Source organism: Megalops cyprinoides, chromosome 13, assembly GCF_013368585.1.
Source record: "Megalops cyprinoides isolate fMegCyp1 chromosome 13, fMegCyp1.pri, whole genome shotgun sequence".
Classification (NCBI taxonomy): Eukaryota; Metazoa; Chordata; class Actinopteri; order Elopiformes; family Megalopidae; genus Megalops; species Megalops cyprinoides.
Genome location: NC_050595.1, coordinates 17,596,096 through 17,617,410, shown reverse-complemented (window position 1 = coordinate 17,617,410; position 21,315 = coordinate 17,596,096). Strand labels below are relative to the sequence as shown.

Genomic DNA, 21,315 nt, shown 5'->3' with positions numbered 1-21,315 from the left:
TTCCCGCCGTGGATCGCCAGCGGCAGGCAATTACTCATGAATGGGGCATGCTTCGTGTATTCTTAGAGCTGTCATGGGAGAAAGGTTGAAGGTTGGAAGACAGTAACACAGTAGCGGTCCTGCGTGGTGTTTACCCAGTGTATTTTAAACCTGGGACACTGCACATATTTACAGAGGGGGTGATCTGTCCTTGGACAGGGCAGGACGGGGGAGACCAGAGGGACACACTCATGGTGCAGAGAGAGACTGTGAAGCGTCTGTGTGCGTGTGTGTGCTCTTCCCTGCTGGTGTCCCATATCCCTATGCACATACATACACACACACACACACACACACACACACACGCACACACACAGACTTGTCCCTGTAGGAGGAGTTGTGGTAGCACACTGGGCGGTCCTGCTCTGGGACTCTGCGATACTGAGATGGAGGGGCAGACAGAGGCTGTAGGCTGGAGAGGACCGACAGAACCCTCCTACAGCCCGCACTGAGCTGGATCACTGGATCCAGCCCCTGATCACTGTCTGGGACAGTGCTGAAGAGGATCCAGCCCGCCTCACCTCTCCCTAGGATACTTCTGAAGACGATCCAGCCCCTGATCACTGTCTGGGACGGTGCTGAAGAGGCTCCATCCCCCCTCATCTCTCCCTGGGACAGTGCTGAAGAGGCTCCATCCCCTGATAACTCCCTGGGACGGTGCTGAGGAGGATCCAGCCCCCCCACCCCCCCGCTCGCTGGCCGAGTGCAGAAGTGGCCCCCTGGACGGCCTCGCCAACATGAGCCGCTGGCTGAAATGCACCTCCAGTTACTTTGTAGGTGCCGGACGCAGGATGACAGGCTTCTACAGTGTTCTGACACTGCTGGGCTGGGGCTGATACTCACGCCTGCGGAAAGCATGTGGACTGCTCTGTCTCAACCCATAAGCTGCATGTCTTTATTGGAGTGAATATTATTCTTTTTATTACTGTTATTGTTATTAGCATTGTTCATTTTTCTACCCGTATTCATTTTTCTCCATCACTGTGTTTTTTCGAAGCATGTGGTTTGTGGAGCTGGTGTGAGAGCAGGCTGTGTTCTGAGCTGCATGCTGTGTGGTGAATCAGGAGAAAGGGAAATGGGGTTGGGCTGAAAAAGCCTCCTTTATGGCTGAAGTGGCCTTTTCTCCGTGCGAGCGGACACGTTCCCCACCTCCATTCACGAAAAACGCTGCTGCCCTCCCCGCGACCTCTGAACAGGCTCTGCCGTGTAGTTTTCGCAGCATGCTTTCTGAGGGCTACCACCCCCACACCCCCCCAACCCCCTGCCGTCGAAAACCTGCTTCTTTCGAAAGCGCGTTTGCCTGTAAATTGAACACCTACGAAGAAAACATCCTGCGGTGTAGTAAACATCAATCTGACAAGAGCTAAGAATAGGTGCTGCCTCTGAGCTCTCACCCTGGGTGGTGGTGGTGGTGGTGGTGGTGGTGGTGGGGGGGGGGGCAGTCAGTTTACCTGCCTGTTGTTTGTGGGGCTGTCTGTGATTGGCTGTTCTGTGTGCACTCTTGCAGAACGCGGACTGGAATAAGCATGACGAGCGGCTGATGAAGGCGGTGGAGCGGGGTGAGGTGGACAAGGTGGCGGCTGTGCTCAACAAGAAGGGCGTGGTCCCCACCAAACTGGACCCGGAGGGCCGCTCCGCGTGAGTGCTGTGTACCCTGAAAACTCTCACACACACAGATGTGTGCACAAACACGTAAACTCGCATTCACACACACACACACACACACACACACACACACACAAACTCTCCTGTACCTCACTATCCTAGCTGTTAACAGTATCCCTAAACCTGGCTTTCACACCCAGTCAGCTGAAGCAGAACAGGTCACTCAGCAGAGCTCTTTGAGTGAAAGTGCATAAATCCAGCAGGAAGAAACAGGACCTGTATCTCAGAGTTTTTGCCTTTCCCTGCATTGCAGGGGTCTCATTCCTAGTGATGTGAGGTTAACACGGACATGGAATGTAAAACATTCATAAGCTGAAGCATATGTTCCTCGTGGGCCCCTGATTGGCTCAATGCAGACATTGACATTGCGTGTTCTAGGCTGGGCTGAATCAGGAGTTCCCAGCGTTTCATCCAGGTAGGGTGGGCTACTCTGGCCAGTGCCCCAGCATCACACCCTCTAGTGACTCGTCAGGCACCTGTAAGTTGATTGGATGCCATCAGCAGAGATGCGCCTCCCCTCTGTTTTGTGGTCACACCCCGCTGTGATGCACTCTGGGACTTGTAGTGTGAGAAGCCATTGGATGCGTGTGAGTGTATTGAAGGATTGCATTAGTCATACTACAGTGCTCCTGAGTGAGTGCAGGGGATGTTGCAGTGTACAGCGGGTGATCCTACAATCAGGCAGAAAAGGGAAGGGGCAAATCATCAAAAAGCAAGCTCCACACGCAGATGCATTCAGTTTATTTTATTTCCACATGGAATTAGTAACAGCAGATCAATTCGTATTTGTTAAAAACTCAAGCTGTAGAATATCTCTTTCCTTTGGGCTTATTCACAGATAATGCTCAGCTTCCTCTGTTCCATTACCCATGTCCTCATCTCTAATCATGCAGTGATTTGGACTGCTTCACTTCTCTGCCTGCTGAAATGAATCTGAAGTCTGTTCTTCTGGAAACATGTGGAAGCAGTCATGATATATTTGAACGCGCTCGCCTGAGCAGGGACCTCTCCGCAGTCACACGAGCCGCCTCCTGCCGCATGCAGAAACGCCACTCTCGCCGAGCTGGCTGACGAGAATAGCAGACAGACAGCGGTCAGGGCCGCGGGGCAGCTTTTCTGAGCAGGAAATGTTTTCAGGGTGAATAAACTTGATATTCCGCACAATATAAAATTAGAGCCAGAGCTTGAGCTGGCTGTAATTTTAGGGCCTCGTTGTCATGGCGACAGCCGCCCGTATCTTTAGCTGGGGTCCGTGCAGTGGTGCGGGCTGAGGGGGGTGGTATTTTTAGGATGAACGCAGGGTAAACAAATGCTGGACATTTGGGGGGGGGGGGGGGGGGGGGCCCTGGCCACAACCCAGGTGGGGTCTCGTCTGGAATTGTGAAGAATGGGGTCACTCTGTCTCCTCAGGTTGCATTTTTGTTTTTCGTAACATCTTGAGCAGTTTGTGATCTGGATTTACCCTGTTAATTTTTACCACAGTATTTCTGTCAACACTACCGCTCTGACTTCAAACATTTCATTTGGAACCTTAGGAGGGACTGTTGTGTGTACAGGAGTCTGGGAAGGTTGGAATGGGGGCTCTTGGCATTGCCACACACAGGCACAATGGTGTGTCCCAAATGTGAGGCCACAGAGTCTCTGTGCGCTGAGTCCAGCAGGAGGCTCCCTGGGCTCTGATGAAAGGGTACTCTTTGCCTGAAGGCCGTGCTTCTGATAATGGCCACACAGTCACAGCTGGCAGTGGGACTGAGGTAGTTTTGCGAAGCTCCTCTGAAATGAGTGGGAGTGAGTGACTGTGTGACTCCCACTGTGAGAGCTGCCTCTTGCCAGGGCCCCTCACAGAGCTCATACTTTACCTGTTTTCTGCAGGCAGAGCTGGATTTTAACAGAAAATCCAGCTCAGGTTGAGCACATCACTCAAAGCACCACAGCTGGACCTTCAGCTGGGCTTTGAACATGCAACCTGCAGGCTGCATGCTCAGTACCTGCTGAATGGCAAAGAGTAGAGGCTTTCTGAAATTACTCTGAATGTGTTAGGATGTTCTCATTCAGCCAGCCTTACATAGCTACAATTTTACACGACCCTCAGTGATGTAGGGGACCACTCCCCTTCACCCCCCCCTGGAGAATGTGAATGTGCAGCTGCAGATGGAACAGTGCTTGTCATTAGCTGTTATTTCGGGCGGTGGTGAGAGGCGTCTGTGTGCGTGATGTCAGCCGAAGACGGAAAGGTGAGCTCTGCTCCTGAATCTCAGCGGCTGTCAGAGCTGTCAGAGCGGAGACGGAGCCGCGGGTTTGAGGGGCGACCCCCGTCGTACAGTGTGCCTTCCCTTTGCTCAGAACACACCGAGTGCACACCTGCATAGGAGCTTCTAGCAAGTGAACACATGTAAATGTAAATGTTTCATCTATTTACCACGAGACATCCGCACCTGTGTGAAGGGATGGGAGGGGGTCTGATGCTTTTAACGTACGTGGCGTTCACCTGCACACATCCAGTCCTTTCGAGGGAAGGATTTTTCATTAGTCTCTGCCCCCAGCTTTCACGGGGGTTGTAGTAATATTTATTTTGGGGAATGGCGACCTCAAGTCTCACTGGAGGGACAGATGTCTGGATTAGATGTCGTCTGTGTAGAAAGGCCTGACTCTAGGGCTGCACACAGCCGGTGACCAAAGACACACGGCGTCGCCAGGGAAACACTTTTGATCAAAGCAAACTCGCTGTTGTTTTTTTTTATGTCTTTTCTGGGGAATAAAAAAACTCCAAATGAGATTTCCCACAATCACAATGTCCCCTCTGTGGTTTTTCAATTGGAAATGCGTAAGTCTGCACAAAGCGGTGTTCAGACATACATGGATTGGATTTGATAATTCATCATGAGTAACAATACTCATTATCATCATGTAGAATGATTGGTAATGATAGTTATTAAGCATTTTATCATCTTGTTTCTTCAATGTTCCGTTCAGATGAAATCAATTAAGCAATTTCTCTCATTTGGACCTGCGTAAAAGCTCATCAAATGAAACGAAATGAAAGGCCTTTCAAAAGAGCTAAATGGGAAGCAGTTGAACCGTGAATGGATTGTGCTTTGACGGGCCAATTTGGAGGAAATTAGGCAGTGAATGGCAGGCTTTCAGGCTCCCACGGCGGCCGTTAAAGCGTGTGCGCTGCTGCGGGGGCACAGCCGCTCGCCCACCTCGTCCTCCTCTCTGACATCCCCCCCCTTCTCTGTCCGTTTTTTTTTTTTTTTAACAAATTAAATTAACATTCAGCAGAGCAGGGGTTTTCAGGGCATGTTATTAGGTGTGAGAAGTCAGCGGTTTTGTGCTGCCCTCCCTGCTTGCTGTGGAAGTGTTAAGTGATTGTGAGGACTGCGGGGGGAATGCCGGTGCATATGAGGAACTGAGTCTTCTTGTGCGCAGTGTGATTCACTCGGGTCAAACAGAAGGCAGCTCTGATGGTGGCGTGGTTATTCCTCCCCAGTGTGCGGCAAACATTGCCGTGGAAACCGAACCTGTCCCATGTATACAGGTGTCCCCGGTTGAAGTTCTTTATTGGTTAAGCGGGCTGTGTACGTGTGTATAGGATTGGATGTGTGTCTAGTGCTTCTGTAGCGTAGTGCTTTGTTACTTCTTGTTCTGCACCTGTGTCCTTGTTCTTGCCAGTCACATGACTTACGCTACATGTATCTCGCCATGACGGCCTTGTAAGGCGCTTTGGGACAGAGCGTTCGCCAAATGAATGATAATAATGTCCTACTTAGAGACGATGCACCTCCCTGCCTTTCGGCACCTCTTAAATAAGCCGCCCTCCCGAAGCGGGGTGTCGGTTTGCATGTCCTGTGTGCGCTAGTCATGGTCCCTCCATCCACAAGGTCACCAACATGTGCCAGGGGGGTGGGGAGCCTTTGCATTTGCACAACGCTCGATTTCCAAGAAACACAGCCAATACTATACTATAGACAATATAGTATAGAATACAATACTATAGAGGCTCTATGCGGTCTGTGATGCCTACCTGTGTGTGAAATTGAGCGGGTCTTTGGGTCAAGGTGGAAGGCAGTTTCATCTTCAGAAGAAACCTCTTTTTCTGTTATCAGATGGTGAATGTGTGCTCTGAATGGGTGTTATGGAGTGGCGAGTTCCAAATGTACAATTCTGATAATTCTGGCAACAGGTGGAATGGGGTGACTCGATCTGTGTGAACGCCGTGCAGCTGTAGATGGCTGTGAAAACACGCTGATGGCCTGGTGTCATCTTGTTAGATGTGAGAGGGTGTGAAGCTTGTGTTGATGGTGCTGATTGGGTGGCAGTGTAGCAGTGGTTAAGGAGCAGGACTCGTAACCAAAAGATTGCTGGTTTGATTCCCCGCTGGGGTACTGCAGTTGTACTTAACCCAGTTTTTCCTCAGTAAATATCCAGCTGTATAAATGGGTAACATGAAAAAAATAACCTATGTTCGTTGCTCTGGATATGAGCGTCTGCTAAGTGCCAATAATATAATGACTGTGACTGATACCCATTCATTACCTAACTTTACTCTCTTTTTTCTCTCTCTGTCCTTGCCATTTTGTTCTGTTTTTCCTTCGTCATTCTCTCCTCTCTTCTCACCTCCCCTGTCATACCTGCTGTCCTCCCTGCTCTCTGCAGGTTCCACCTCGCTGCCACCAGGGGGCACCTGGACTGCCTCAGCCTCATCCTGGGCCACAATGTGGACGCCACGGCCACCGACTCCACCGGTAAGTGAGACCCTCTCAACTCGTTATCACTCTATTGATAGAAGCGCAGTTGCCAGGGCAACCGCCTAAAGATATGATCATTGGGACAGGGGGTGGCTAAAGAGGTAATAGGTACCCACATGGGTTCCAGTGGAACATAAAGTCCAGATCATCAAATACATACTCCCCAATGCTCTAATGCCATCTGGTATCAGGTTACATGTTTCCTCTCTCTAATGCATTAACGATGATCACCAGATTAAACTGAACAGGAAAAGTCATGTTTTTTTTTTTGTTTAGACTTTATTCAAAAACTTTTATTTTGACACTGTTGCTCATGCAACTGGATGTGCGAATGGAAATTTATGTTCTTTTGTGCTGGACGTTCCTCTGGATAAGAGCATCTGCTAAACGAATGTAATGTAATTAGTTGGAATTAGGAAGTAGTTGGAATTGATTGTCCTGCTTCTGTGCCTCCTGTTGACCTCCATGCCTGAGAAGTGCACTGTGAAGCTGGCTGTTAGCATAAGGCTAGCACTGGACCAAAATGGGTATAAATTCAAAGTCCACAGAATAAGACAGGAACAAGCCATGCATACAAATAGTAGACTGTGTGCAGCCCAGCTCCGTGCTTGGACTCTGCATTTATATGATCACAAAATGTTGCCAAGAATGAATAACAAAGCAATCAGCTATGAGAACAATTTGCCAACAAGGAGAGAAGCAGCAGGTATAAGCCAGCCGCTTAATCAGTCAGTCAATCAAATTTTATTTAGCACATTTTTACAGTGGAGACTGTCACAAAGCACTGCATGGGTAGCACAGTGGATTTTCCAGAATCCATCAAAAAACAGAAGAACTAGGCCAATTGGGGAAAAACTGGAAAATTATTTCCAGAAAATATTACTTTGGGAAATGGCGGTTGCAAGACTCCAGCAGAATCATGGAAAAGATAACATGGGCATAACACAAACGGCATCAGCTCATCTCAACAGTTCCATTCCACAGCCACCGGTGTGGACAGGGCGTCGGATGCTGGCCTTGGGCAGGTTTTGAGTGAGGACCCTCCGAGAGTGGATGGTGCAGTGATGGTCCAGGCATTGTGTGCTGTGGCCAGTTAATATAGCAGGGGACAGTGTGCAAAAGCGCTGGACTGATCTAACTGTGTTTTAAAAAAATTAAGTACAGTCAACCACCACAACAAAAAATGCCCTTAATATAGCGTATTGTACAGCTAAGGTTTTCACATAAAGTGCTGTACAGAGGTTTTCTGGAGGTCATCAAAAAAAATAAAAATATCCATGGGCCAATCTGAGAAACTGCAAATGCTTCCCTGACCCATATTCCACTCTGCCCTGCTCCACTGTTTATTTTTATCTGTACAAAATACACCTTTCAATCCAGACAGGACCTTTGCCTGATGAAGTCCATAGGAAGTGTGTGTTTGGCTGACACCCTGGTTCTCTCTGCAGGTAAAAGCGCCCTGCATCTGGCTGCACGAAACGGACACTCTCAGTGTGTGCAGAAGCTACTGCAGGTACAGCTCTGTCACAAACACTGTGGATGCATCACGCTACGGCAGCTGTTGCTAGGAAAGTGATGTATATAAGCTCTGAAAAAAACACGTATAGCCTTCTAATGTTGCTGTCACGGCCAGGTCACTTTCTAATGCTGTCGAAATTCCACCAATCCCAGCCCTGTTATGTCGCTAATTCCAGAGTGGTTACCTCAGGTTGTTTTCTCATTTCTCTGTGAAGCATTGCTTCTCCCTGGGGAAACGCCTGGAGATGGGAGAACTCAGCCTTCCGATTGGGTGGTTGTGTGCCTGAGGAGTGTGCTGATTGGGCGGTGTGGTGGGAGGCTGAGTTTGTGGGTCGTGCTGCTGGACAGTCCTGAGCTGTAATCGTTTCCCGCATAGCGCCCAGATTCTGGCGCTAGGGGGGTAACACTGCACCTGGGTTCCAGGGTGTTGAGTTTCGCAGCGTGCTGTCAGCTGACCCCTGCTGCTCCATTTGGACCCTGTTGCTGGAGAGAGAAGGGTTTTTATAGGGGGGGTTAGATCAGACCCTGGCACTGAGACCTGAGGACCCCCCCCCCAACACAAACACCCACCACATACACACACACAAATGTTCACACACAAAAACACATATACCGTGTACATATACTCACCACATATATACACAACATGCATGTTCACATACATACAATCATGCATACAGAAACACACACATATACACTCAGGTGCATGCAGACATACACATACACACATGTACATGCCCATGTATTCTCACAGGAGCCTGATGTTGTACTTTCCAGTTAGAGATTTGTTTGACACAGATGCAACATGAGCATGGCATAGCCAAACTCTCCCCTCACATTTTCACTAGTTGAATTTGATTGTGGTATGATAAGTGAAGTGGTCTGCGTTTGTGTTTGCAGTGATTGTGTGTACAGGCAGGTACTGTGCCGAGTGTGATATAATGTTGCTGTGTGAAGCTGTCTGTTTCTGTGTCTGTAATGAGGGCAGTCTGTGGTTTTGAAGCTCCCTCTAATTTCAGCGCAGTCAGGAACGGGTCCAAGTCAAGGGCAGGGTGTAGCACCGGAGTATGAATGCATCTGGGAATGGGAATGCATGTAATGCAGACCACCCCGTACTGAAAGACTTTCTACATCGGTTCGTCTGTCTGTATCTGCCTCTGTCTCTCTGCGTCTGTATGACCATCGCTGTATGTAATACTCTCTCTCGCTGTGTGTGACCCTTCTGTGTGTGACCTTCTCTCTCTGCTGTCCCGCAGCATAACTGCCCTGTGGGGAAGGTGGACCTGAATGGCAGGACCGCTCTCCACGATGCAGGTGAGTGTGACCTGCATGCCCTCTGACCCCTGACCTCTCACACGGCCCTCTGCACTCTCACCCGGACAGCGAGGCAAACGATCCTGAGAGAGACCAGCCGTGTGATTCTCGCAGGGACGAAACCTTTATCTGAGCAGCAGCAGATGAGCTTGTGCAGGATTTGATTCATTTTTACAGACGGTGGAAATATTTACATATTTACTGCCCAGTGTAGACAGCATAACCCTCATCCTGACCTCTGCTGTCAGTCGTACAACCGTGTGTTTAACATCAATCCTCAGAAGTGCTGAATGCTCATATTTCACGCCACATGGATGTTTTCCCCATAACAGAAATAAGCTTTGCTGAGGCCCAGTGTGCCAGGTGCAGAGCGCACTGCGATGGCGGGTCACCAAAAAGGGCATCGGTACGTCCGCTAAGCCTGCTCCGCTAAGCCTGCTCCGCTGCGGTTTACTCATTTGGCGGGTGCTGTGATTTGGCAGTGACTTACATGGCTGTGATGATGACACACATGTGGCCCCTGCCAAGCACCTGAGCACAGAATACCAAGTAACACAACAGTGGTACAACCAGTACTGATTGTATTCACTGAAGTGTGTTCACAGTGCATTTTACACACACACAGCCATCTGTTACATGGAGCACTGGCACTAGCCATAAAAAGTCACAGCAGTATATAAGGCTGTTCACCTGCATCTGAGTCATTTGAGAGCATCATTAACAGCTGCTTTCCAGCGGCACTTCAATGTCACTCCATTGGACACAGACTTGATTTGTTGTAGCGTTTTACTGATGAGTATGTGTTAACCATTTGGTGGGCAGTTGACTGAACTGGAAAAGGTCTGTAGAAATGTCTGGAGCTGCTGTTTTTCTACATGAAGACTTTTTGTGCTAATCAGGGCATAACACATCTGCAGTTTTTTTTTAAATGTTAAAAAATGTGAAAAAATTAATTTGGATAGTCATTCATCTCATGATTAAGAAGACATTAATGAAGACATCAGAGGACAGCAGTGAATTAATTTGGTTTGAATTCATTCAGCTTGAGAATTTTTGCAGAAAATACATTCACTTTAATCATTTTATGACCACATCACCCCCCACTAACATTTCATTTCTGTCATAAGAGTGAAAGCACACAAATCCTAAGAGACCTCATATCAGAAATATTATCATCAAGCGCCAAAGCCAGTCTTAAATTAAAACCACCGCAGAGGCTTTTGTCATGATGTCATAAATAGGGGTGAGGCAGTGTGTAAGGGATTGGGTGTCCCGTTGTGGAAGAAGGACGCCATTTCTGTGCACACAGTTAAAGGTTTTGTATGGTGGCTGTTGAAGGTTGTCTCTTGTTGCTGTTTTCCCAGTGATAGCTGGAAGCTTCGCCAGTGTGGAACTGCTCTGTGACAGTGGGGCTGCAGTACATGCCAGTGATTCTGTGAGTACTAACCACAGCCAGCTGTGGGAGTCCTTGACACCCTTCATACATGCATACAGTTTTACTTCTGCTCTTGCAGTGTGTGTGTGCCTGTGTGTGTATGCCTGTGTGTGTGTGTGTATGCCTGTGTGTGTATGCCTGTGTGTGTATGCCTGTGTGTGTGTGCCTGTGTGTGGTAATAAAGGAGTTTTATATTACTCAGGGGAAGCAAAGTTCTGGCTCCTTACCAATATGGCTTGTTTGGTATTTGCCTGTATATAAATATGGATCAACGGGTCTACTGAATATATAAAGATGGTGAGAAATGCAAAAATAGGTGAATATAGTAAGTAGTTGGCCCATGTGAAAGTGTGTGTGATGGTATTACGACCTTTGACCCCTGGTTCTCTCTCTTCAGGACGGCAGGACTCCCTTGGTGCTGGCCACCCAGATGTGTCACCCCCAAATCTGCCAGCTGCTGCTGGAGCGAGGCGCAGATATCGCCGCCCGAGACAAACAGAACAAGTAAGAAGTGTGCGTGAGTGTGTGGTAGAGCAGATCACTCTGCCTCTAAGAAATATGGATACAGGAATCACCCACATGTAGTGATCAAAACCACAGTGTACACAGTGCGTGGAAGGGTAGGAGGCATTTGCAGTGTTCTGTAAACCCCCTGGAACTCAATAGCTGGGCCCAGGCACACATGCATACAGACATGCATACACAAATACACACATACAAAGGCACACATACAGGTCCTCGACTCTCGGCAGTACTCAGAATGTGGTCACACCTGTGTGATGTGTTTGTGCGTGTGCGCGCAGGACTGCTCTGATCCTCGGCTGTGAGTACGCCTGTAAGGACGCAGTGGAGGTGCTGCTGAAGGGCGGGGCGGACGTCACGGCGGTGGACGGCCTGGGGCACGACAGCTACCACTACGCCCGCCTCAGCAAGAACCCGGAGCTGGTGGGGCTGGTGAAGGACGCCCTAGACAGCTTCACCCAAGGTGGCTTCATTTATCCTCTCAGTGTTGTTCATGATAATTCTCTTGGTTACAGGAAACGTTTCAGATAGGTGCCTTGGGATGATTGCTACACCCACACCTCTCTTTCAGCTGCTGGCAGTTATTTAACTGTTCTCTGCAGTGGAAAATTTCCTTCTAAAAACTTTGCTTGACAAAAGCCAGTGTCAGCGAAGTATCTTAAGCTCTCCACTATTGTACAGATATGGACTGAAGGGCATTTAAGCACGCATGGGGAACTCAGGGGAGAGGGAGGGGGCGTGGGATGGGGGACGCAGGGGAGATGAAGGGGAGATGGAGGAGGGGTGGAGGGGGGACACAGGGGAGGCGCAGAGGAGGCGCAGAGGGAGACGCATTGCACAGAGGAGAGCCTAACCCTGCCTTTGTGTTTCTCACACTCTCCTCACAGCAAAGGAAGCTGCCAAGATGGAGCTGAAAAGGTTGCAGGTAACAGCACATTTCATGCACGATCTTCAGTTCACCCTGTCCAATAAGCAGATTGATTGCTTTTTGTACCCTCGTGCCCACGCATGGTTTAAATATATGAACACTGAAGGTAGTCAGTGAGCTGTGAGCAGTTTCATTTTTGGTCCAGTGAATACTGCATCCCGTTGTGCATCCATAAACACAAGCCAGAGCATCTCTAATATACGTATTCAAATATTCAGTATTAAGTAACCTGTCATTGTGTCACAGTTCTGGTCGATGTTGTATAGGTAAGTCTGGTCCATCAGTACTGGAGTCACAGATTTGTTATGTTAAAGACTCACTTTACAGCTTTACGCTTGATAAAGCTCTGCCCTCAGTCAGCATGGCGCAGCAGCGTTTTCCTGGAAGTAGTGTTTGGCTTTGTTCTGGTCCCTCTGGAAAAGACGCCGCTCTCGCCAATTTTTCGGTCTCACAGCCCCAAATCTCAGCTGGTCATTACTGCCATCTAGTGTTGAAAGTTTGCTACGGTTAATCTAGCTTCTATGATGCAGCTATTCAGTAGATTGAGAAGACACTCTTATGATTGGTAGACTGTTTTAGTTGGATTTTGCTATGTCTTTTGTTTTAGCTATGTAATATTGTGCCCAAGGGTAGGACATCAGTTCCCCACCTGCGATTCATTGTAATCCCCAATCTGTGAGCGCCGCTGCAGGGTTTTGCCCTCCCTCTTTGCATGCAGAGTGGATAATGGAAATATCTGTCTCCACAGGTGATGAATGCAGAAGGAGCAGGGCAGTGTCGAGCTGCACAGGTGAGAGAAATATTCAGAAGCCGATCCAACCCCATGAAGATATTCTTCTCCTCCACCATTTACTGAAAACTGACTTGGGAATAGAGAAGTGGAAATTAAGATAATACTCATGTGTGCAGAGGTATAATGAGATTGATGGCAATATTGTTAGGTTTGAAACCCTGGTTTTGATTTCATTTTGATTATATACGGACAAAGCATGTTGTACAGAAATGCACGATTATGAGTTTTATGGTTTTAGAGTGTATAGTTGAAATAGCACCACTGTTTCTGGATCTGTTGTGTGTGGTAGACATTGTGCTGCCCTGTACAGAGGGGACTATACACATCTGATCAAAGCTGTGTGCGTGCGTGCGTGAATGCATACTGTATTGTGGGGACTATGCAGATCTTCTAAAGGCATAAAATCTGTTTATGGCAGGATGTGGAGAAGCAGAGAGAAAGCCAGCAGGAGGCGCTAAAGAAGAAGCCCCAGGAGCAGAGAGTTCTGCTGGACCAGCTCCACCAGCTGCAACAGCAGCTCAGTCAGGTAAGTGTAGCAATCAGTACACACAGTATTAATGTGTGATTATAATAATGTAATATTAGTGACTGTTCTGAATGCTGCCTTCAAGGAATAATGTCCCTGCATTCATTTTTTAGGAGAAGTCATCTGTGGAACATCTCCAGAAGGAGGTAGTTAAATCATTTTTATCTCACACCTCTCTGACAGATTAAAAACAGCGTTTAGTGTATATATTAGTGTATGTTGTGACTGAAGGTGGAGCAATTCATTCATGCGGTCATACTGGACAGAGCCATATGCTTAGTAATACAAATGATTGTAATATTCATGATGACACAGTCCAGTACCCAGCCCATAATATCTTACCTCCATAATGTTCCTCAGAGAGACCAGCTGAGGATGCTTTTATCCAGCAAGGAGAGGGAGGATGGTGCCAGGGTCACCGAGACGGTCAAGGTCCAGCACAAGAGCCTTCTGGTGAGCCACACCCACACTGCGACACATTTTGTGCATGATAAGATTGTCATAAAATGAGAAATATTATTGTTGATCATAATAATAAGCATAAAAGGTCTGTGTTGGCGGAGAAAAAAAGTAGTCAGAAAAAAGTACGCCTGCACTCTTGAATGGTCTTTTGGAAGAGATTCATTCATCGAGCAGAAAGTGATGCATGCAGACAGCACTGCCTTATTCATGAAGACTAGACATTTCCGGAGAACCATTTGAACTGTGGATGTACTGTAGACTTCCTCAAAGATTATTTCTCTTAAGAATATGCAATTAATGGCCTTGATGAATTGGCTGTTTTAGCATGAAAAAAATGTTTTCATATTTTCTTTTTAAGATATGCCTTAATTCCCCAAAAATGTATTCAGTTATGGAAGTTTGCCTTTAGAACTTAAGTAATTGATGTTATCTGAATACGGCTGTTCTGACTAATTAAATTGTGTATATAAGACATTGTGAATAAAGTGAATATGCTCCTGAGCTTGTGTTACTGATGTTTTTGATGCTGATCCAGTGACGGGTCAGGAATGCTGCCCTGATGATGTGTTTCTGTCTGTGTGATTACAGGGGGATTACTCAGGGCAGTCTGTCATTAAAGGTGAGACAGGAGCTCTCTCTGGCTGTTTTCTGTGCTATGTGTAAGCCTTTAAAAAGGAGATGATGCTAGGGCTCTCAATATTACACATGAGAGAGGGGGAAGAAATAAAATTTGATATGGCTGATTTCAGCTGACACCTGGTTGTTGGTCCCTTAGGAAAAGAGCACTTCCTGGTGAAGCAGTCTCACAGTCTGGATTCTGCAGAGGTACACCCGTCCACCTCTCTGTGTCTTTCTCTCCCTTCCTTCCTCCCTCTCTCTCTCTCTCTCTCTCTCTCTCTCTCTCTCTGTCTTTCTCTTTCTCTCTGCCTTTCTGTGTTTCAGAAAGTACATTTCAGTAATACCAGTGTGTTGGATACTTGAAACGCTGCTGTTGATAGTACTGATGACATTTGCTGAAATGTCTCATGTTGATCTTATGGTGTATTGTGGTGTTTCAGGGGTAATATTGTATCATACATCACGTGGGATTATATGACTCTGTGGATATGGGCTCACGCTGTGCACAGCCCACCATGTTGCTATTCAGCCTTTGTCAGATAATGCTGAGGTGACGGGCTGCCGGCTGGATAAGCAGCAGAGTTCTCCCCTGTGCTGTCAGCTCTTTGCCCTCGGGCCTGTAAGGTTATAGCTTACGGGACTAAAATGCCACAGCGGTTCTTGCTGTTTGGGATAAGCTGTGGCTAATGGGGTTTTATCCCTGTCTGTGAGTTCAGCAGGTTTTTCCAAAATAAAAATGAGGGTTTCAGTAATGAACTGTAAGTATAAGTGACAGCACATCAGAAAGGGCTCGAGGTCGTGTTTCTGGGTCGTCTGATGCGCCTTCCTCTCTGCCCTCTGCAGGTCTTGCAGTCATCCCCGCCCTTGTGTTCTGGGTCCCGCCCCCTCGAGGTATCGCGGGCGGGCGTGGCCTGGTTAGGGGAGGCGGAGCTGGCGAGGAAGAGGCAGGAGGCCGTGGAGCAAGAGGTGAGTCGGCTGCAGGAGGCGCTGGCGAGCAAGAGCCGGGAGTGCGAGGAGCTGGCGCAGATCCACGAGGAGGCGCAGCGCAGCTCGGACCGGCAGGTGCAGGAGCTGGAGGAGGCCCTGAGCGACGTGCAGAGGAGGATGATGGACTCGGAGGCCAAAGTCAAGCAGCTGCAGGCGCACGTGGTGGCCATGAAGGACCGCCTGCAGGGCCCGCAGGCCGACGAGCTCAGGGCCCAGCTGCATGACGTGAAGGCCAAGTACGAGGGCGCGTCGGCCGAGGTGGGGCGGGTGCGCAACCAGCTGAAGCAGAGCGAGCAGGCCCTGGAGGAGTACCGCAAGAGCGAGGGCGTGCTGGCGCGGGAGGCCGAGGAGCTGGCCGAGGAGCTGGGCCACTGCCGGCAGGACCGGGAGGAGATGGGCGCCGTGCTCGCCGACATGGAGGCCTGCATGAAGGAGATGGAGGCCAAGATGGCCGCTGCCGTCTCCGGGGAGAAGTTCGACAACATGAAGAACCTCCTGACCAACGCGGTGGACGAGAAGGAGCGGCAGCTGGCGGAGCTGAGGGAGGACTACGACCGGGTGCTGGAGGAGGCGGCGGAGCTGCACAGGGAGCTGGACGAGGAGCGGGCCCGGGGCGGGGAGCGGCAGGGGGCGCGGGACGCCCTGGAGCAGCAGAACGCAGCGCTGCGGAGGAGGCTGGCCGACGTGACGGCCAAGAGCAAGGCGCTGATCAGCGAGCTGGAGCTGAGCGAGGAGGAGGCCGAGCTGCTCCGGGAGCGCGTGCGCGACCTCGGCCACAAGATGCAGACGGAGCACGTGCCGCTGGAGACCCACCAGGAGGTGGCACAGTCGCTGGAGCGTGCGGCCGAGGAGGTGAGGAGGGAGCTGGCGGAGCGCGTGCGGAAAGGCGAGCAGCTGGAGGCGGAGCTGCGGCAGCTGCGGGCAGAGAACGGTGCCCTGAACGACACTGTGACCCGCCTGCAGGGTGAGAGCGCTGACCCGGAGCGGGTCCGCAGTGAGGTGGGAGTGCTGTCGTCTCGAAATGCCGAGCTGGAGGAGGAGCTGGTGGCCCTCCAGGGGAAGTGCCAGGAGAAGGAGAGGGAGCTGGGCGTGGCCGCGGCCAAGGGGGCGGAGCTGAAACAGAGCCTGCAGGGGCAGTACGTGTCGAGGGAGGAGCACGAGAGGGTGAGCGCGGAGCTGAGCCGGGCCATGCAGGAGGCCCAGGCGCTGATCTGCAGGATGGAGGCGGAGGCCAGGGAACGTGCGGAAGAGCTGAGGAACGTGCAGCAGGGGAGGTCCGCTCTAGAGGGGACGCTCCGGGGCGTGGAGGCGGCGCTGGCGAGGGATTACGTCAGCCTGAAGGATCACGAGGAGATGCAGCGGAAGCTGGAGGGCGAGGCGAGCGAGGCGGAGAGCAGGGCGAGCGAGGCCCGGCGGGAGCAGCGGGAGGCGCAGGAGGAGATGAGGAAGCTGAACGAGGCCATCGAGGACCAGAAGCGCGAGCTGGACTCCATACAGGAGGCCATCCTGTCCCGCTTCGTCCCGCTCAGCGACCTGGAGGAGAAGGAGAGCGCTCTGAGAGACACACTGAGGGAGCTGGAGGAGGCGCAGAGGAGGTGCGATCATGCCCAGGAGGAGGCGCAGCGCCACGAACAGGAAAAGGAGACACTGAGGGTGGAGCTGGTCTCCCTGCAGAGAAGAATTGAGACGGACTTCGTCCCCCGTGAGGAGCACCAGCAGATGGAGCAGGAGCACAGGAGCAGAGAGGAGCAGCTCAGCCGGCAGGTGGAGGAGCTGGACCAGCAGTACCAGGACATCGCGGAGCAGAACGCCCAGAGCAGCGCCCAGATCCAGGACCTTCAGCGCCGCCTAGTGGCGGAGTCCGCGCGGGTGCAGCGGCTGGAGGAGGCGCAGCGCTCCCTGAGCGACGTCCGGGCGGAGCTGCAGAGGGAAGCTGACGCTCTGCGGGGCCGGGCGGAGAGAGCCGCCGCCCTGGAGGCGGAGCTGCAGAGCCGCAGCGACGGCGCCGCCCTGCTGGAGGACGTGACCGCGCTGCAGGCGGAGAAGCTGCGGCTGGAGGAGGAGGCGGCGGCCCTCACCGAGCGCCTGTCCCTCCTCTCGCAGCGCTGCGAGGAGGCGCGGCGGGAAGTGGCCCGCGCCAGGGAGGGGGAGAACCGCGCCCGGGCCGAGACGGAGGCGCTGAGGGCCCAGAGCAGCTCCATCCAGAGTGAGATCGGGGAGCTGAAGGAGCGGTATGACCAGTCTCTCAGCACCATCGGGGACCTGCAGAGGAGAGTGCACACGTCCTCAGAGCTGACTCAGGCCAAAGACAAGAAGGTAAAGACAGACAGACCGCTAACAGACTAACGCAAATACACGGGGAAAAACACATCTAACAGAGTAGCACAAAGGCGTAAGAAACATACATCTAACAGGGTAGCAGAGACATGAGGAGCACATCTAACAGGGTGGCACGGAGACATGTAATATTCTCTGTTCTGTGGCATTTCCACACATGTATTATTACAGCTGTTGTATTATAGCTGTGTGTGTGTGGCTGTGTGGCTGTGTATTATACATCTTATGTCTGGGTTTATGTGTGTATGTTAAGATCTCAGAGCTGCTGGCAGACGTGGAAGGATTGAAGCAGGCCTTGAGTGGGCTTTCCCAGTTGGCCTACTCTGGCAGCACTCCCAGCAAGCAGAACCAAAACAGGGATACCCTACAGGCCCAGGTCCAGAGCCTGCAGCAGCAGCTGGCTGTGAGTACAGTGTGGGAGGTGACACAGGAACTGACTCAGGATCAGCACTCTGTACAACTGTTTCTGCACCTAGAAGTAGAGGGTTCTGATGAGTGGGGGGCTGTACAGACTTACAGTAGTATTGTGGTGGTCCACCATTATGAATATTCATTGCAGTGTTTTGCCATCTTACTTTTACTTTGTCAGAGAAGTGGGGAGGTAATTTTAGACATCCAAGACTAAACATAAACACTCAAAGCATATGCAGAAACACTGGTAACAAACAAACTCTATGACTTGTGCCAGCCACCCCCACTCTCTGTCTGAGAGGTAAACAGATGCAGGTGCTGTGTGTATGTGCCATGTTCAGCATCTCTGAGTCCATGTGGCAGTGCTGTCTTTTCTCTGTTCGCATGCATATGTTCATGTACTTGTCCATCAGAATCCCATGACCGCAGAAAGTGTGGCCCTTCAGATTGGGCTTTCCTCTGTACTTTCTGACCCAACAACAGGATCACTCACGCTGAGGCAGAAGATAAAATGCTTACTGACCCAGGGTCAGTACTTTTGGAACATTGGCTTCCTCTGTATTCTCAGAAATCACTGGGAAATTCTGCTGTGCTGACGCATGAAAGCCAGTGCAGTGTCGCCACTTTAAATTGCATAGCGAGTCGGTGGGGAGGGATCCTCGCTGGGATTAATTTATATTCTTGGGTTCTTGCTCAAAGGAGGTTGCACACCTGAACAAGATCCTGTCTTTTTGCGTCCCGCCTCCTCAGATGCAATGTGCGAGCCGGGCTGCATTCCTGATTCTGTCCCAGCGTGGCTTAGACACGCACAGATTGCAGTAAAGTTGTGGCTTAATTCCTCTGACAGTTAAAGGGTGAATACCCTCCTGCTGTCTTTGCTCTGGGTGTGGGTGGTGGAGCTGAGTGCAGTCAGTGGTGCCTGCTTGTGCATGTTTACGCGTACTGTACATGCTCAGTGCTGCAACTAAGTTTAACTGTCACTGAGATCTGACGATCTTATCTGTACTGCGAGTTAGGTTCGGCAGTCTTATGTGTTTCTCTACTGAGTTAGATGTGACGGTCCTCCATCCCTCTGCTGTGAGTTAGCTCTGGTAGCCCTCTCGCTGTGCTGAGAGTTAGCCCTGACAGGCTTCTCTCTCTGTCCCCACAGGATGCTGAAAGGCAACACAGAGAAGTGGTTTCCATCTATCGAACCCACCTCCTCAGCGCAGCACAGGTACTAACTATGGAAACGCTGGCAGCTCCTGCTAAGAAGCTCCATTTGGAAGCCTGCTGACATTATGCACTTAACCAAAGAAATGAATGAAACAGAATCACAGTATGGCTGGAGTGTGCATTTATAAACGGTGGACTTTAACCGAGAGCCTGTGCTGTGTGTTTCAGGGTCACATGGATGCAGACGTCCAGGCCGCCCTGCTCCAGATCATCCGCATGAGACAGGAGTTTGTGTGTTAATTACTTGCAGGAAAAGCTCCACCAATCAGCTCCCTCAGATCCCCTGCCCAGCCCTGCCTAGCCCCACCCAACCTCCACTCCATGGCCTGTTTTTCTAGCCCTCCCCACTCCCTTGTCACATACCCTCTTCACTGACAGCAGGACCTGCCTCAGTTGTGAACGTGTTTGCCTCACACTTCAGCTTTTGTCATCACTGAATTGAAATCATCTGTAGTCAGTAAATCAGGTCATGCTGTTCTAGCCAGAACTGTGAGGGTAAGAATCAGGACTGTGACAGCCTGATGGATTTAATGACAGACAGGATTAGCTCCCCTCTTTAAGGGGGAACTTTGAAAGATCAGTGTGTTTTCTCCTGTTTTGATGTCATCGACCCACTGTCCACCACATTTGGTCAGACAGCATCACCTGCCTGTTCTCACTAAAAATGATCTGACTGGTCAGCTGTGTTTATAGGGAGGTTTGGTTGAAACCAAGGCAGTCGATGTCTTGAATGATATGTATGTAAAACAGCAGTCCACGGTTCTGGAATGGTTTCAGAGTGGATCCAAAGGGCCGTATAAAAAAGTCTGTGTTTCTGGTCTGTCGCACAAATCTGAGCTGTGATGGGGTCTCTTTCTGTAGGGTGAACGGTCTGTTTCCTGTCCTGGTCCTGGCAGCTGTGCCTTAAAGTGCAGCCCTCCTGCTCTCAAGCCCATGTTATTGGGGCAAAACTGCCCCCTTGTGGTGTAACTTGGCAGGCCAAGTTATGTGTGTAGTTCAGTTTGGTTTTTAGTTTTGTGGTTAATAATAGGAGGTAGGTTCAAAAATACTGTGGCTTTACACAGGTGTATTTGTTATACGGGAATGGATTTGTTATACTTTAATTAATAAACACTATGTTATGATAATATTCAGCTGGACTGGTGTAGAATAACACAAAGCTTGTTCTTGGTAACTTTTAGAAGTTTATACTGCAGGGCTTTTATTTTATATGTCCCCCTATTTCCATTGTTAGAAAAACATATAACACAGTTTAACGTGTCACACAAAATATCCAATAGGACATGATATTGAGTATTATTATTATCAGGAAGACTGATGAAGAAACAGCCCCTTGTCTAATGTAACAACTATACCTCAGCAGCAATCAGAGCACTAGAAGTAAAATTAAAATGAATTGAGATCTTTTGTATCAACCTGATTTGGTATTAAAATGAACACTTCTCTTCCTCTGTTGAAGTTTTCAGAGTACCTCTATTACTCGTCGCTAAACCACAAATATTACCTCCAGCTCCTCATCTGTTAATATATGTTGTGCTTTTTTTGTTCTTTTGCAAAGTAGTTGTACCAAGTTTAATAAAGTTCCTGTTTTAGAAGTGTCGTGGTGTGTGTGTGTGTGTGCGTGTGTGTGTGTAAGGTGTTTCTTTGGCTTTGATCACCATCACTTTCTAAAGTTGCATGTAGATGTAGATACTGATCCAGAGGTGAGTCCAGTAATGGGTGCAGCGTTTTTGAGGATAAACTCTGGGGTTTAGACTCCTTCTCAGCTCCATGCCACAAATAGTATCTTAGCACCTC

The 21,315-nt window shown here is 49.8% G+C and overlaps 1 protein-coding gene across 2 annotated transcripts in view; it reads left to right on the top strand.

The window, feature by feature from the left end:
• The window catches only part of LOC118788372 (uveal autoantigen with coiled-coil domains and ankyrin repeats protein-like), a 35,424-nt gene extending 14,401 nt beyond the window's left edge, over window positions 1-21,023 (top strand). Inside the window, exons 1-19 of one of the 2 annotated variants that reach the window (XM_036544340.1) lie at window positions 333-812; window positions 1,547-1,677; window positions 6,361-6,449; window positions 7,901-7,965; window positions 9,227-9,284; window positions 10,649-10,719; window positions 11,117-11,223; window positions 11,523-11,704; window positions 12,129-12,166; window positions 12,918-12,959; window positions 13,381-13,488; window positions 13,602-13,634; window positions 13,849-13,941; window positions 14,539-14,569; window positions 14,726-14,775; window positions 15,412-17,871; window positions 18,146-18,295; window positions 19,454-19,519; window positions 19,687-21,023. In XM_036544340.1, coding sequence (XP_036400233.1) covers window positions 777-812; window positions 1,547-1,677; window positions 6,361-6,449; window positions 7,901-7,965; window positions 9,227-9,284; window positions 10,649-10,719; window positions 11,117-11,223; window positions 11,523-11,704; window positions 12,129-12,166; window positions 12,918-12,959; window positions 13,381-13,488; window positions 13,602-13,634; window positions 13,849-13,941; window positions 14,539-14,569; window positions 14,726-14,775; window positions 15,412-17,871; window positions 18,146-18,295; window positions 19,454-19,519; window positions 19,687-19,758 — 3,882 coding nt within the window. In that variant the 5' untranslated portion in view covers window positions 333-776 and the 3' untranslated portion in view covers window positions 19,759-21,023. Of the gene's footprint in view, window positions 1-332; window positions 813-1,546; window positions 1,678-6,360; window positions 6,450-7,900; window positions 7,966-9,226; window positions 9,285-10,648; window positions 10,720-11,116; window positions 11,224-11,522; window positions 11,705-12,128; window positions 12,167-12,917; window positions 12,960-13,380; window positions 13,489-13,601; window positions 13,635-13,848; window positions 13,942-14,538; window positions 14,570-14,725; window positions 14,776-15,411; window positions 17,872-18,145; window positions 18,296-19,453; window positions 19,520-19,686 lie in introns of those variants that run through there. The other variant, XM_036544339.1, reaches the window with a different exon arrangement.
• Window positions 21,024-21,315: the final 292 nt, after the last annotated feature.